The sequence below is a fragment of the Protomyctophum parallelum genome (genome assembly GCF_964188405.1).
Source record: "Protomyctophum parallelum genome assembly, chromosome: 19".
In the NCBI taxonomy this organism is placed as follows: Eukaryota; Metazoa; Chordata; class Actinopteri; order Myctophiformes; family Myctophidae; genus Protomyctophum; species Protomyctophum parallelum.
In genome coordinates, this window is record NC_139717.1 from 16,211,886 (window position 1) to 16,226,442 (window position 14,557).

At 41.3% G+C, this 14,557-nt stretch overlaps 1 protein-coding gene across 3 annotated transcripts; it reads left to right on the forward strand.

The window, feature by feature from the left end:
- The first annotated feature begins 2,323 nt into the window (after positions 1-2,323).
- On the forward strand, positions 2,324-11,862 carry epm2a (EPM2A glucan phosphatase, laforin). 3 transcript variants are annotated; one of them, XR_014570782.1, is made up of 5 exons: positions 2,350-2,765; positions 3,786-3,960; positions 9,124-9,368; positions 10,700-11,399; positions 11,489-11,862. XR_014570782.1 is itself a non-coding variant. In XM_083790816.1 (4 exons), exons 2-4 carry the CDS (start codon positions 3,815-3,817, stop codon positions 10,981-10,983), a joined length of 675 nt encoding a protein of 224 aa, XP_083646942.1. In that variant the 5' UTR covers positions 2,324-2,427; positions 3,786-3,814; the 3' UTR covers positions 10,984-11,862. The 3 variants fall into 3 exon arrangements, 2 of the variants coding, with proteins under 2 accessions (XP_083646942.1, XP_083646941.1); XM_083790816.1 differs by having other exon boundaries at positions 2,324-2,427; positions 10,700-11,862; XM_083790815.1 differs by having other exon boundaries at positions 10,700-11,862.
- The last annotated feature ends 2,695 nt before the right edge of the window (positions 11,863-14,557 follow it).

A 14,557-nucleotide genomic window follows, 5' to 3' on the forward strand; every position in this document is an offset into this window, starting at 1 on the left:
GCTCCGTGAGCGGGCCGTGCTCCGTGAGGGCGGTGATCCGTGAGGGACCGGAAACTTAACTTTGGTCCATTATTTCTCCACTTTATTAATACCAATTGGTATTGTGTTTTACATCATTTTAATCGTTGATTAATCACCTTTACAACGAGGTACAGCTTGTCATGACCACGCGTACGTGGAATGAGCAACAAAGTCTCCACTTTAATAATACCAATTGTGTGTGTGTGTGTGTGTGTGTGTGTGTGTGTGTGTGTGTGTGTGTGTGTGTAGTATTAGGGCTGTCAAACGATTAAATTTTTTACATTACATTACATTTCTTAAAAATGTATTAGTCATGATCATTGATGTCCAAAATATGCCATATTTTTCTGTAGACTATATTGTTGTGGGAATAGAAAGATAACAGTAGACCATCTTGCCAATCAGACTATACCAGTAAGATGCCCTGAGGGCGAGAAGTGAGGTCACATGCACACATCTGCCTGGGTGACGGCAGACTGCTAGGCGAGCGCTGGTGCTTTGGCATGGGGGGGTCAGATCAACATGGAATTAATTCGGTACTGGCCATGGAGCGTGTCTTGAGTGTACAGGGTTTGATGAGGTCAGATCAACATATGGAATGTCAGAACAGGTCAGCTCCATATGGAGATCTAAGGGTGGCAGCGGGGGCAGTGTCTTGAGTGTAGGCTACAGGGTTTGATGAGGGCCCAGGTAGGGCCGGGCCTTCATTTTTGGGCTTGAGAACTCTACTACCGGTAATAACTTTCGGGCGGGCCCGTCTAGAGTTTGAATGGACAGGTATCAGTCAAAAGGGAAACATCGAAAATTGGAAAAAAATAAATATACATTGCGTGGCTCAATCTCCAAATTCAGTAAAGCATGGCAGCCTTTTCTCTCTCATGTTGACCGCCTTACACTTGTGCCCCCGATTGAACCTGAATAACTGTCGCCTGACTGGCCAACCTGTCTTGTCTGGATGATGTTTGTGACCATGATCTGCTATGTATATTGACTATATTGGAGTTATTTATTTTTTATATATACTTTTATATATTGTTTTTATTGTTTTGTTGTGTTTTGAATGTTCTTTGGTTGTCTTGATTTGGAGTTTGTGTTTTGTTGTGTGTGTGTTTTAGTTTTTAGTTTTTGTCACTCTGTTTTTATTTCTCAATTTACTATATTTGTAAAAAACAATTTTTTTATAAACAGAACATTAAAAAAAGGGAAACATCGAAGAGGAAGGACGGGTGGGGAGGATCAACATATGGAATGTCAGAACAGGTCAGCTCCATATATGGAGATCTAAGGGTTTGAGGTCAGATGTAGAGTTGCTGGCCGGCTCAGCTCCATATATGGAGATCTAGGTGATGATCCAGTCTTTTCCATGTATGGCTATCCAGGGTTTGATGAGGTTCGTGTCATGCCTCCATATATGGTCACGCCTCATGACATCACGCCTCGTGACACGTCACGCCACCATATATGGCCGTTTCCATATAAGATCACGAGATCTTATATGGAAACGGCCATATATGGTGGCGTGACGTGTCACGAGGCGTGATGTCATGAGGCGTGACCATATATGGAGGCATGACACGAGGCGTGACATGACACACTGACTGGCGGGAAATGCAGGTTTTCATAGTAAACAGTGGCCTACAGTCGCTCGCAACAACACATTCTTAAGAACTTTGTCCCCCAATGCATATGGTCCTACATGTGTCTGTGGTCTATGGCCTGGACAAGTATCACTTGTGTGGGACAGGGGTACGGCGGGGTTATAGCAATTTATTACATGACTTCAATGCCTTGATATCATATGTCATATTCGACCATATAGGCCTAGCCTATTTTATTATTGTTAGATTTGCATTTCTTCAAATATGCACACTTACCAACTATTAAGCTTTCAATTAAACTATTACCTACAACAAACTACATAAAACGTTTCCAAACCGAGCACGTAATTATGATTAAGCACAACTGGTACTAATACTATACACCCGGCATTTAAGCGCGCACCAGCAAGTGCGTGTCGTGCACGCGCATTATGTTGCGCGTGCGTGCATACATGTGCGCTTGTGCACGTGCATGCATGTGCGATGGTCGGCTTGTGCACGTGCATGCATGTGCGCTTGTGCACGTGCAAGCGGGGGGGAAAACGCACTTCCGGTCCCTCACGGATCACCGCCCTCACGGAGCACGGTCCCCTCACGGAGCACGGCCCGCTCACGAAGCACGTCTCGTCTGCAGCTGGGTGCCTCTCGAAGTGGGCGGACCAATGCTCTGGCTTCCGCAAGTGCAACACTTTTGAATTAATTATTTTTGTATGCGCTGCGCTCTGGTGGTCCTACCTCGGCCACTGTATTCTGACAAAACAGACTCCACGAGCCCACGACCCATGACATTTCAGACAACATAGCCTGGGTAGGTCGACCCGTGTAGTAGTGTAGGCTAGGCTATTAAACAACACAGCGTCAGCGGGGACCTAACTTAAGTAACGTATTTTGGCAAAATGCTATTCAGATTCGGTGTCATTCTCACTCCTGATTGTTCGGACAGTCTCCAGGTGTTTGTTCTGGGCTCTCGTCCTGAAATGGGCCACTGGGACCCAAACGGAGCGATCCAAATGAAAGCGACGCAGGTGGTTTTGTCAAAGCACGAGCCCTGTCTCTGGATCGGCGACGTGCAGCTGGCAGAGCCCTGCACAGACAGTCTGTGGTTTAAGTTCGTCAAAAAAGTGAGGGGCAGTTACGTCTGGGAAGGTAGAAATTATAGTCTTTCTAGACTTCTTATTGTCGTGCATCACAGTCATGTTTTCGCCTGTATGCCCGCGTTCCTCCTGCGATGCGTCATGTACACTACAGTATAGAATACTTTGCTATCTTTTGAGATATTCCCGAATACCAACAAACATCTGACGTTTCTGCTATTGTAATGCTTCATTCTAACCTCTTGGTGGCGGTAAAGACACACCTCAAATTGCATATAGCTATACATTCCTTCTGATTTGACTGACATGCGATAATTGATCGAATCAATGGATACTTGCTTGGTTAAAGAATGCATGAAGCAATAGTGCCATAGCAGGATATGTCATATGTGGCAAATTATCCCTTTATTTCTATAAAAGATAACCTGACATGTATTTTAACCTTAGCTATTCTATGACTAACAAGTCATAGATTAGGAAGCCAAATGAAATGTAGGCTACACAATGTGTATTTCCAATTTTCAGTACTTTTACTTCACTACAATTATTTGAAAACATTCGTTACTAGTTACTTTGTAGATTTTGATTATTTATACAAAACACACTGCAGTACCACTTCAGCCATATACATTTTGGCCATTTAAAAATAGCCAATCTGCCAGACCTTTGCTGCGTGTCACTCCACATCTCTCTCTCCTCGTTTCGTGTCAGGCTATTGTATAGCAGCAAAAGTTTAAGCAGACAGCAGCGCAGCAGTATCCGTGTACAGCAAGCAAGCAAGCAGGATGAGCAGTGCAGACTTCCACTTTAAATAGCCAGTATGAAGATGGAATGATTGTGTGATTGGCCAAGTGAATCATGTGAATGAGAACGTGATGCTGAGGCGGACCAATTAATGCCGTTAATTGGCCACTGACCACTGTGTTTCCTGATTGAACTTGCTCTGCGCATGTCTGTGACAAGCGCAATGCTCATTTTATCTAGTCTTTCCTACATTGCTGTATTGAGTACTTTTCCCACCACTGGTTAATATGTTGTCCTGTTATCTCCTCTGTCTCGTTGTTACCACCAGGCAACGGCCCGCATCATGACAGATGTTGTATGTATGACCAGAGAAACGTCGTGGATGGAGTGTACTGCCACCCGATCGGTCACTGGATAGGGGAGACGGGCCACACGGATGAGATGAAGCACACCACTGACTTTTACTTTGGCGTGGCCGGTCAGCAGGCCATGCATTTTTCCAGGTCAGTGGTTCTCAAACTTTTTCAAGTCAAGTCAAGTATTAGCCCACGGACCTGCATTTGTATATTTATGCCAAGGACTAGCAGTGATTTATCGCCAGTTTGACATGCGTTTATATCTCTGGGACCCCAATTTATATTGTGAAATGAATGTTAATCTAACTTTGAGAGTGTACAAATGGAACCAAATGGAGCCGTCAGGGTCCATTTGGTTCCATATGTACACTCTCAGAGACAGTTACAGACCCATTTGGTTCCTAATCCCAGACCCCACATTGAGAACCACTGCTCCAGGTATCTCATACTGGCATGATGGTGTCAGGATTCAGGAATATGAACATGTTCAATGTCAGATCCTGTAATGTATGGGGGATTCATTCATCAGAGTTAAGCCATTGTTTGAAATGACCAAACCCATGCCCGCCTACCCACTTTTTGTCTACTCTGAGACACAGAGTAGACAAAAATTGTGTCATATTATAATGAGCATTAGTGAGGACAAATTATATGAAGACAGGTTGAGAAGTCTTCCTTTAAGTGACAGATGCATCATCGCTCTCGAAGGGATTACATATATGTGCAGTTTGTATTTCTTTATTGTGCAAAAACGATAATACTCTAAATTAATGAGATCCCATGAGGACAATGGTTTTTCTATGCCAAAGTTGTACATCTTATATCACTGAAGGAGTCTGCTTTGTCATATTCCTTTCTCCTTATCTTTTCCATGAGTTCTACATTCTGTGCAACTTGTGTTTTTCCAATAGCCTGATAACTTTTATATTTCTGTATTTAATTACTGATAACTTTTCTCTTTCAGTAGTTAATTAGAGAAAGCCATTCTTCCCTCCTTCAATGTCATGACTTGATGATTTTTATGGAATTTCTGCTTAGTTTAGTTTAGGACAATGAAGAGAGGTAATTCAGTGAAGGCAAAAAGAAGACACATAGGCTACATCACATAATGCAGGACATTTGTTTCCTTGAGCCAGTTACCATAATCTTTAAACATTCTCAGGGTTTAAAAAACATTTCAACCTCCCTGCTTCTGTCCTCAAACACAGTAAAGTCCACCGAAAAGTGTGACTGACCCACCACTTGTCGACTTGTGTCCAGTAAACATTATGAGCTCCAGGTTCACATGAACAGTGTGTTATGGTGCAGGATTTCTCTCATGGAAGCTTTTTCTGTGATGAAGGCATGACCTCATATCTAAAGACGTCTGTAACAAGAACTTAACTGGCACTCATACTTGGTTGCACGGGCGTGCATAGAGCGCATCTCCAAAAGCACTTCTGAGTTCTGACCATAGTGGGCATCACAAATGCCAACAGTTTAACCATATGTTGTAGAAATGATATTCCCCTGCAGCTTTGCAGGTCCTGATGGCTGCAACCCACAACTAACACAGCCCAGGGTAGAGCACCTGGCCTGGTGAAGATATTACGTATGCTTCACAGAACGTCCCCTTCTTTTTCTTTTACAATATCTTTGGGCTTTTTCTGCATTTATTTGATAGTACACAGTGAGTTCACACAGGAAATGGGGGGAGAGAGTTGGGGAGTGACATGCAGCAAAGGCCATCGGGATCGGGAGTCTAACCTGCGACATGCTGTCTTGCTGGATTAGCAGCCTAGGTGACCGGACCACTAGGCCGCCCGGGCCAGAACGCCCCCTTCTAGTTCTGTAAATTAACTTTTCTGAAGCACTTTTCAATGAATTAATTAAAGGGACAACCATTTTGAGGTCCCTTCAAAAGTTAAATCATTAGCAGTTACCTATCTCAATCTTTGCAATGGGTAGAAGGAAAGTGAGTCAGTATTGGGTTTTGTCCTCTGGGTAGCGCTTAGATACTGTAGCTCATTTTGTTAGCCTGTGCCAAATTCATTAGACGAATGAGATAGTAAACTTAAAAGTCCTAAAAGACCGTAAATGAATTTGTCTAAGAGGGATGGAAAACCTGGTCAAGGAGATTGATTGTATCCTGTGCATATGACACGGCTCTCATCTTCATCCTCCTCTTCCTCATTGGGGTTTATGTCCTCTCCTCATAGAGAAATAGACAGCCATTTGGTTTGGCTAAATTACCTCACTGCTTTCCGACTGAATTTTTCTATTGAAATAGAGCTAATCAGAGAATTATTCTACTATGAGCTTTTGGCTCCATATATGGTGGTCAAATGCGGACAGCACAAATTGGGTGAAGCGGAGAATGCCAGCACAACACAGCCAATTAACCCAACAATTTGCCCTCCTTGCTTAAAGCACACTATGGTATACCAGACAAATTAGTTAGAATACCCTTAAGGCAGTGGGCACTTGTCTTGCATAAAAATGAATATGGTTACCTGGTGCAATGAGGTTTTAATTGGTGTCTGAAGACCTTACAAGCTTTATGTCAAGGACCTGTGTTGAGTTGGAGGCACCGCATGCCCTTGTATGCCCTCTACTTCCTATTAATCGCTTTTTAAATTAGGCTCCCTGATCTTACGACAGTGTTGCCCCAAGTATCATACAGATTTACGTGAATATTTCAAAGAGAATTTAATTCACTTATGGGTGCTTTCCCCAGTAATGCTTAAAATCGGAGGGGGAATCTCAAGGCCATCCATACAGAGCAGTTATGATATCCAATAGGATTCTAATTCTATTCCTGAAAATTACAAGTCATATATTAGTAGCTCTGATTGAAATGGTACATTATTGTCTTCATGGCGCCTTTTCTTAGTAATTTCCCTTTATTATTATTGTTGCACAGTATTTTTTGCAAGATGTCACACTGTATTTTCCTGCACTGTAATAATGTGAGCCATAGAAAACCTTTCGATGATTTGCTGTAAACAACAGTAAACAATTAATTGAAAATTCTGCGGTTCCGTCATTGGGCGGTTTTCTGTGAATGTAATGCTGTCTGCGCACGAGTGGCCGAGGAACGCACATGTTGGTTTAAAAAGTCCCCCCCCCACCTTGGTAGCCACAGAAACGTCTCTGCTTTTGCATGTGATGTGACAGACAAGACAGGTAGACAAAACAGGAAAGGGCGCACACCAGTGTTGGTGAGGTGCTGGCCTAAGGCAGTAAATAGGTAAAAAAGAGTTGGCATTCTTTTCCACACAAATGATACGGTTTATGCTGCATAGCAGACCAGAATTCCACAGCGATTGTGAATAATCTTTGTCAAGCCACCTTCGACACCAAGCTGTCAAACTAATTCACTATATGCAGCCTGGATTGTCCCCAATATGCTCTATATTTGACAAATATAAAAAGGTCTCCTTTCCTAAGAGTTATTTCCCCTTTCCGATTCTGTAAATTATACATTTGATGTCAATTTAAGGGATTATAATTGGAATCTGAGGTCACAAGGATTTTAGCGTAGCAGGCAGCCATAAGCCATAATGATGCTGATAATAATGATGGTAATAATAATATAATAATAAATGGTGCGAGGGGAGTGCACTTTACACTGTTAGTGGTAAATTAGGTAAATGCCACACACTTTGTTCAATTTAATGAAGCCCATTCTGTTCATTAGATTCCAGTGATTCAAAGCATTTCACTGAGGGCAATTTAATGATTATACTTGCTCTGCTGTATACTATTTGGACCATACCTGTGAGATCAGAAATTATTATTATTTTCAGCAATGGCTTTCTATTGGAAACAACTACCGGTACTCTAAAACATCAATTGGGGGGGAAACTACAGAAAACATAAGAGGTGTTTTAAGGACGGTTACTCACCTGTACAGTGTAACCTTTCTTTTTTTTTCTCATCCAGCATTTCTTTACTATTGTCTATTTTACATTGCTGTTATTAGCACATGCAGTCTTGTGATAATCGCTTGTTGTGTGATTATTGATTCAGAAGTTTAGTCCAAAACAGAACACTGGAGCACACGCATAGTTGGAAGTTCCTCCCAAACTCACTGGACATATATACAATTATTTTGTAAAATGTCTCCCTTAATGTATTCTACAACATGTTCTACAAAATGCAATCACAGGTCAAGTACAATGTTTTGCAATAATTGATTATACAGTTATACTTGGAGAAAAGGCTTTGCTCTCGAGGATGCTCTCCGATGAATTTAGGAAAGATATCTACGGGGAGTGCAACGAACAACATTTAAGACATATCATATATTAATATTAAAACATAGCAGAAAACCAGGCATAATTAAGATACAGCTTGAGCAGCATGCATGGACAAACTATCAGAGGCATTGGCTTTAAGAGTCACTGCCTTAAAAATATGGGACTATGGGGAACTTAATTTGTGATGTCTAAGGAGTTGAGTAATCTTGAGATGAGCTGTGGGTAACACTGTTCTGAATGTGTCTCACAGAGTGGCTCAGTAGCAGTTCTTCAAGAACAAATCAGGGGTCTCCTGATCGTATAGCCAACAGTCAGTATAAGCTCAGAGAGGTCTCTGTGGTGTCACTCTGGGACGTAGCAGTTCTTTCACATCGTTTCCTTTTATGTAATGTCCTCTGGCTGTGGAGGTTATGAATGCTAATGCTGTCAGTGCTAAATAGAGCCTGCAGCAGTCAAACCATTATCTGACCACAGAGAAAGTGAGACTGGGGCTGAAGTCAATAAAATACAGTCTTTTAAGGGGCAGATGCATTTACTCTCACAATTTCCAAACGCTACCACTTATCCATCTATAATTCAGAAGCCCTGAAAATGCGTATTAAGCGGGACATTCGGTATTTTACCCACTTCCATTTCACCTGTGCAGTTTTCCTACTGGAAACCAAATGAATGAGTCAAAGCCTAGCCAGAAATGGAAATTCAAAAATATACTCTTTCTGAACTTTGCAAAGTTAAGTAATGGGTAGCTGTCGTCTTGGAAAATGACAGCTTCCTTTTCAAAACTGTTACCGAGTGGACTCTGGAGCATTCGAAGATTGTGGAAGAGATATGCTGGCTCGAGCGATTATAAATATCACTGCAGGCAGGCAATGCGGAAGGGAAGGAGACGGATGCTGGCTTTTCTGATAATATCGTCCTCTCCGTTCTATAGTATATGATTTGTGAAAACAGGCCACCTTGCCTGTGGTCTGTATGACAGCTCCATTTGGACCCACTACACACACACACACACACACACACACACACACACACACCGCCCCCCTGATCATTCATTGTTGTCACCCTCCAGGGTGCTGCCACGCGTGTGGCTGGGTAGCTGTCCACGGCAGGTTGAACATGTGACGTTCAAATTGAAGCAGGAACTTGGCGTTACTGCGGTGATGAACTTTCAGACGGAGCGAGACGTGGTAAACAACTCTGAGGGCTGCAAGCGCGACTCTGGAGAGGCCATGACACCAGAAACCATGATGCACTTATACAGGGACTGCGACCTGGTGTATGTGTGGATGCCAACACCAGACATGAGCACTGAGGGTGAGGAGAATTAGTGCATGCTTTGTCCGGTCAATCACCAGAGCAGTGTTGATTGTCGACTATGACAGAAAATGTTCGTCAACTACCGTTTTACACTGAGGGAAACTAAATGAAAACTAAGCTATGATTACTAAAACTGAGACTAAATATATTGACAATTTTATCAATGAAAACTAGACAAGAGATCCAGTATAAGTCAAAGTTATTTTACACTTGGTTGCATGCTGAAAATAGCCGATCTACAAGCTCAGTAGATCTGCTATTGTGTCAAAATACATTTTAGTCGACTAAATCAACTGTAGATTTAGATTTAGACTAAAATCTTATGCTATTTAGTTGACTAAAACTAGACTAATACTAAAACATTCCAGGTGACTAAAATGTGACTAAAAATGAAAACTATTCAAGACTAGAGACTGACTAAAACTAAATGAAAACTATTCAAGAGACTATGACTAAAATCTAAATTTGCTGTCAAAATCAACACCAGAGACATGTGTATGCTTAGACAAGGCAACTTAGAATGGTGCATATTGCATAAGCTCAGCGCCTCTGGTGAATAAAATACAATTGCAAATCAAATCCCCAAAGAGCGACATTAATGGTAATAAATAATTTAGTTGAGGAACAAAAGGATTTATTTTTATTTATGTATTTATTTGACAGGGACAACGCTCATTAATCAACATGTCAGTTTTCACATCAATGTAAATGGGCCAGAGTTAGCCAAAGCTAAATTTCATCTGTAGTCCCTGGGCAGGCTCTTAAAAAGTAAATGATAAAAGAAAGACAGAGTGTAGGGCGCCTGCACACAACACCATGCGTTGATGCAGTGTGTGCATATGTGCAGGCACCCATCACTACGTCCATACAAAACACAGTACAACAGATAAAAGAAAGACAAAGTGTAGGGCGCCTGCACACAACACCATGCGGATTTGAACGAAAACGTGGGCAATCAGATATTGGGAAAACATTGCAGAAATGACTGGGTCGAGTAAGGGCCCACAGGTGGGATATTAAGTGTCATTCTCTTGATTTCTATGATCAAGTTGTAAAACCGGTTGTCGCTGTCCAGTTGGATCAAATTCTAGATTTTACTTTTTTACTTTCCACACAGGCTGTTAACGTAAAGTGGACCCAAATCTGTTATTCATACTATTTTAGAAAATGTTAGACGTTTCAAATTCATGTTTTTAAGATTTTTTGAAATGGTTATACATGTTTTGAGAAGTGTTGCCTATAATTGCCATCCCAAAACATGGATGTCAGGTGTCAAAGTGATCTTGCGTGTCTCCTTGCGTATCATGGTCTCCCGTCTCCATCGGCAGGTCGGATCAGGATGCTTCCTCAGGCCGTGTTTTTGCTCCACGGTCTCCTGGAGAACGGCCACACAGTCTATGTTCACTGCAACGCCGGGGTTGGAAGGTCCACCGCAGCCGTGTGTGGCCTGCTCATGTATGTCCTCGGCTGGAGCCTAAGGAAAGTGCAGTACTTTGTCACTGCGAGGAGGTCGTCGGTTTACATAGACGAGGAGGCTTTGGTTCAAGCCCAGGCCGACTTCGTCCAGAAGTTTGGACAGCTGCGATCATCGCTCTCTCCAGAGATGTGTTGAGTTGGTGCTGAATTGTCACGTAATGCATGTTCAAGTGGTTCTGGATAAGCAAGTTGATTTTCAGGTATCCAGAGACAGTTCTGCTGGCTGACAGCAAGGGTGCCGTGTCATTGTTTCCGACTGCGCTTTGGTCTGCCGCATTACTAACCCTATCCTTAACCTTAACCCTAACCATACGCAAAGCCACGTAGTCGGAGTAATGGGATGTTGGAGTTCAGTGGTGGAAAGTAACTAAGTACTTTTACTTAAGTACTGTATTTAAGTACAATTTTGAGGTATTTGTACTTTACTTTTCCAGTACTTGTACTTCTACTCCACAACATTTTTACTTTTACAATGATTTGAAAACTTTAGTTACTAGTTACCTATACAATTCGGCCATTTGATAATAGCCGATCTACAAGCTCACAATGCATGTAGATTTTGTACACATTTTGAACTTGTGAAATGGGCCATTCTGCAATATGAGTACTTTTACTTTTAGCACTTTGTACTTTTACTCAAGTACATTTTCAATTCCGTACTTTTACTTGTAACGAAGTAGTTCTAAATTGCAGTATTGGTACTTTTACTTAAGTAAAACAATTGAGTACTTGTTCCACCACTGTCGGCGTTATGGGCAGTCCCCACAGCAAGCATATACCGGTACTGTCGGCAATTAATCCTACTGTGTTAGCGTTTAGCTATGGGAAATACTCTCTGCCATTTAGCATATAGGCTATGGTTATTAATTGCACAGCAGTCAGCAGGGGCCTGTTGAGAGCCACCCATTAAAAAAGACCTTTAGTTTCTGCCTTGTATTGTTTGTATTTGTATAAATCAATGAACAGAGCCGACATTTTCAAAAGGCAACTTGCAATTGGTTTTGTGCTGATTTAAAGGGTGAACATTAATGAATGAGAGGGACTCACAATCAGATGATCACATCATAGTCAATGTGAGTGTTCTTAATCTTACAGTTCAAGGCGCAGGGTCAGCACTCAGCATTGCAAAGCAATTCTATACAATTTCTCCACCTGCCTATGGTCTTCATCTTCAAAAAGAGTGTTCCTACGTCGCACCACTTCATAGATATGTGCCTGCATCGTGCAGCAAAATGTGATAAGATTGCTTAAAATATATGTTAAGGGTATAAAATCTGCCTCTATATTGGGAAATGAGTGCACACAAAGTACTGATATAGTAAATTACAAAATAATATATTGCAATGCAAATCCCAACACACCTGGACTTGTATGAAGGCATACCAATTTGCCTTGTCACACCGTTTGGAACCACTGCTTTGATGCATACACAGTGAGGCCTTAGATTATGCTGTTTATTGGCATATTCAGAATTTGGGCTTCCTAGGATTTATTACTTAAGAAATGCGTAGAATACATTTTTTAAATCTTTGCCTAGCTTAAGAGGATATTAATATCAGTTGGGGAGAAAAAGGGAGATTTCTTAGACTTCTAATAACTATTCTAGAAATGTTAGAAAAGAGCACTTTATGAGGGCCTGCATTCATTGGTTACGGACGGAACTCAGAAGTCTGGTGACACGAGTAGGGCTAGGTGGAATGAACATATGCGGGGGATTATCTTTTGAAAGATAATATGACACTTCACAAACCTTTTCACCCTTTTTTGGGGTGTTGGATCTGATACTAGTTAGGTAGGTACAGTAGATATGTAGGAAGGTAGGTAGGTAGGCAGGTTGGTAGATGGATAGATGTGTTACTAATCTTAGCCCATTTGTAGGTTCTTTACGTTTTCTTTGTTGTTAATATGTAATAAGGATAGGCATTAATAAGCTATAAGCTTCTGCCTATACCTTTTCGATCACGTTATAAAGAAAAAATGAAAATCGAACAGTGGTCCCCGGGTTGATTCTAAGCCAGAGTGGTGGTCCCTGGTTCACAATCAGGTGAATAGATGAGTAGATAGATGGGTACTATTGAATTGATGTATTAGCTACAGTATGTTAATCCTCTACCAAAGCTCAGTGGCGTGCACAGATAGACATTGCACCACCTGCCCTTGCCCTCTGGACAGCAAAATAAAAAACGATTGTATAGTGTACAATATGTGGACCATGGTGACATTGATCAATTCTTGATAAAATAGCTTCTAATATATTATTTATGCCCCAAAATCTATAAATCTCACACTATTAAGGCAACCGGCCGGTTCCATGCGCTGCACAAGGTGCCCTTTTTTTTTACTTGAGCAACTGCCCCTCTAAATGTCTGTGCATGCCACTGCCAAAGCTATTTTGTCCAATTTAATCCTCCTTATTCCATTGTAGATACAACATGAGCTTGTTGTGATTGTTGCTCTGGCCTTATCTTGGCAGCAGGCCAAGCATCGGCCTGTATTTATTCCTGCCGTTCCTTCCTTTTACAGACACATTCATTCTACTGATTTAAGCCGTCACAGAACCATTCTTTAGATTTGGCTCTGCAGTTTTCCTTCCAGTTTATCCCCTAATGGATCCGCCACCCAAGATGGATCCTTTACTGTTTTGTCCTATACCTCTATACCTCCGTAAGATGAAATGAAATAAAAACCTTTAAGAGAAAAATCCTCCCTGGGGTGGAAGAGCCAAAGTTTATGGAAAATCATTCCTGGGGTGAAAAAGGCCACAGTTTATGGGCCAAATAAACCTATGACTTCACAGAAAGGGCCCAGTGATGTTAGGACAGCTGGCCTGGAAGAGCTGTTCCAAAATTATACACTGTGTCCTGTCAACCATGATTATAATATAACCATTCACAAGTCATTTGTGGGACTTTGTTAAATATTCATTAAAGGGTATTTAGTATAATTCAAGCCATCTTTTAAAGAAAGTGTAGACTGTTATTGTGAAACTGTTCTTCTGTAATTCTCATTTACTGGAATCCTGCGAGTTGAAAGTGTCAGTATTTGATATTATGAAATTAATAATTGCTGCCTTAGTCTGAATACATTCATATCAAGGTCTGTGCTTTGCAGCTCTCAGATCCTTTAATCAGCACTAATAACATTAGGCGAGGAGGAGAGTGAAAACTCATTAATTAATATAATATTAATATCTCCGTAGCAGTGTAATTTGGAGGGCCATTCACAAACGAACAAGTTAGAGGCAAACATCAGTGATCTAGACCCTATTATACACTTTTTTCACATCACATAGCATGTATATCTCTGCTGTCGGGAGGAGACCTCATAACTCCAAAATGTTCATTTTTCAGGAAATGAAAAATATACAAGCAATACAGCCTCATCAAAGTTGGTGTTGTAACTTTATATATTGTCAATTACTTCCATGAGAGGGGGAGAGGTGGTGGAGTTAGTTGCTTTAGCAGACATGTTGAGGGTAGCACTTTTTACTACTTTCCATTGGTTTAATATTTTCGAAACAACACACAGGCATAAAGGGTGTTCAATACAGCACTGATTTATGCAAATAAATATGAGGTTTCTTCCCGACGGCAATGAATTATGCTAATGTCTCTAAAATAATATGTACACATCTGCATATGATGCTAATGTTCTAAACACCATGTATATAATTATACATGCTCATCACATGCCCTATCTGTATACTATAT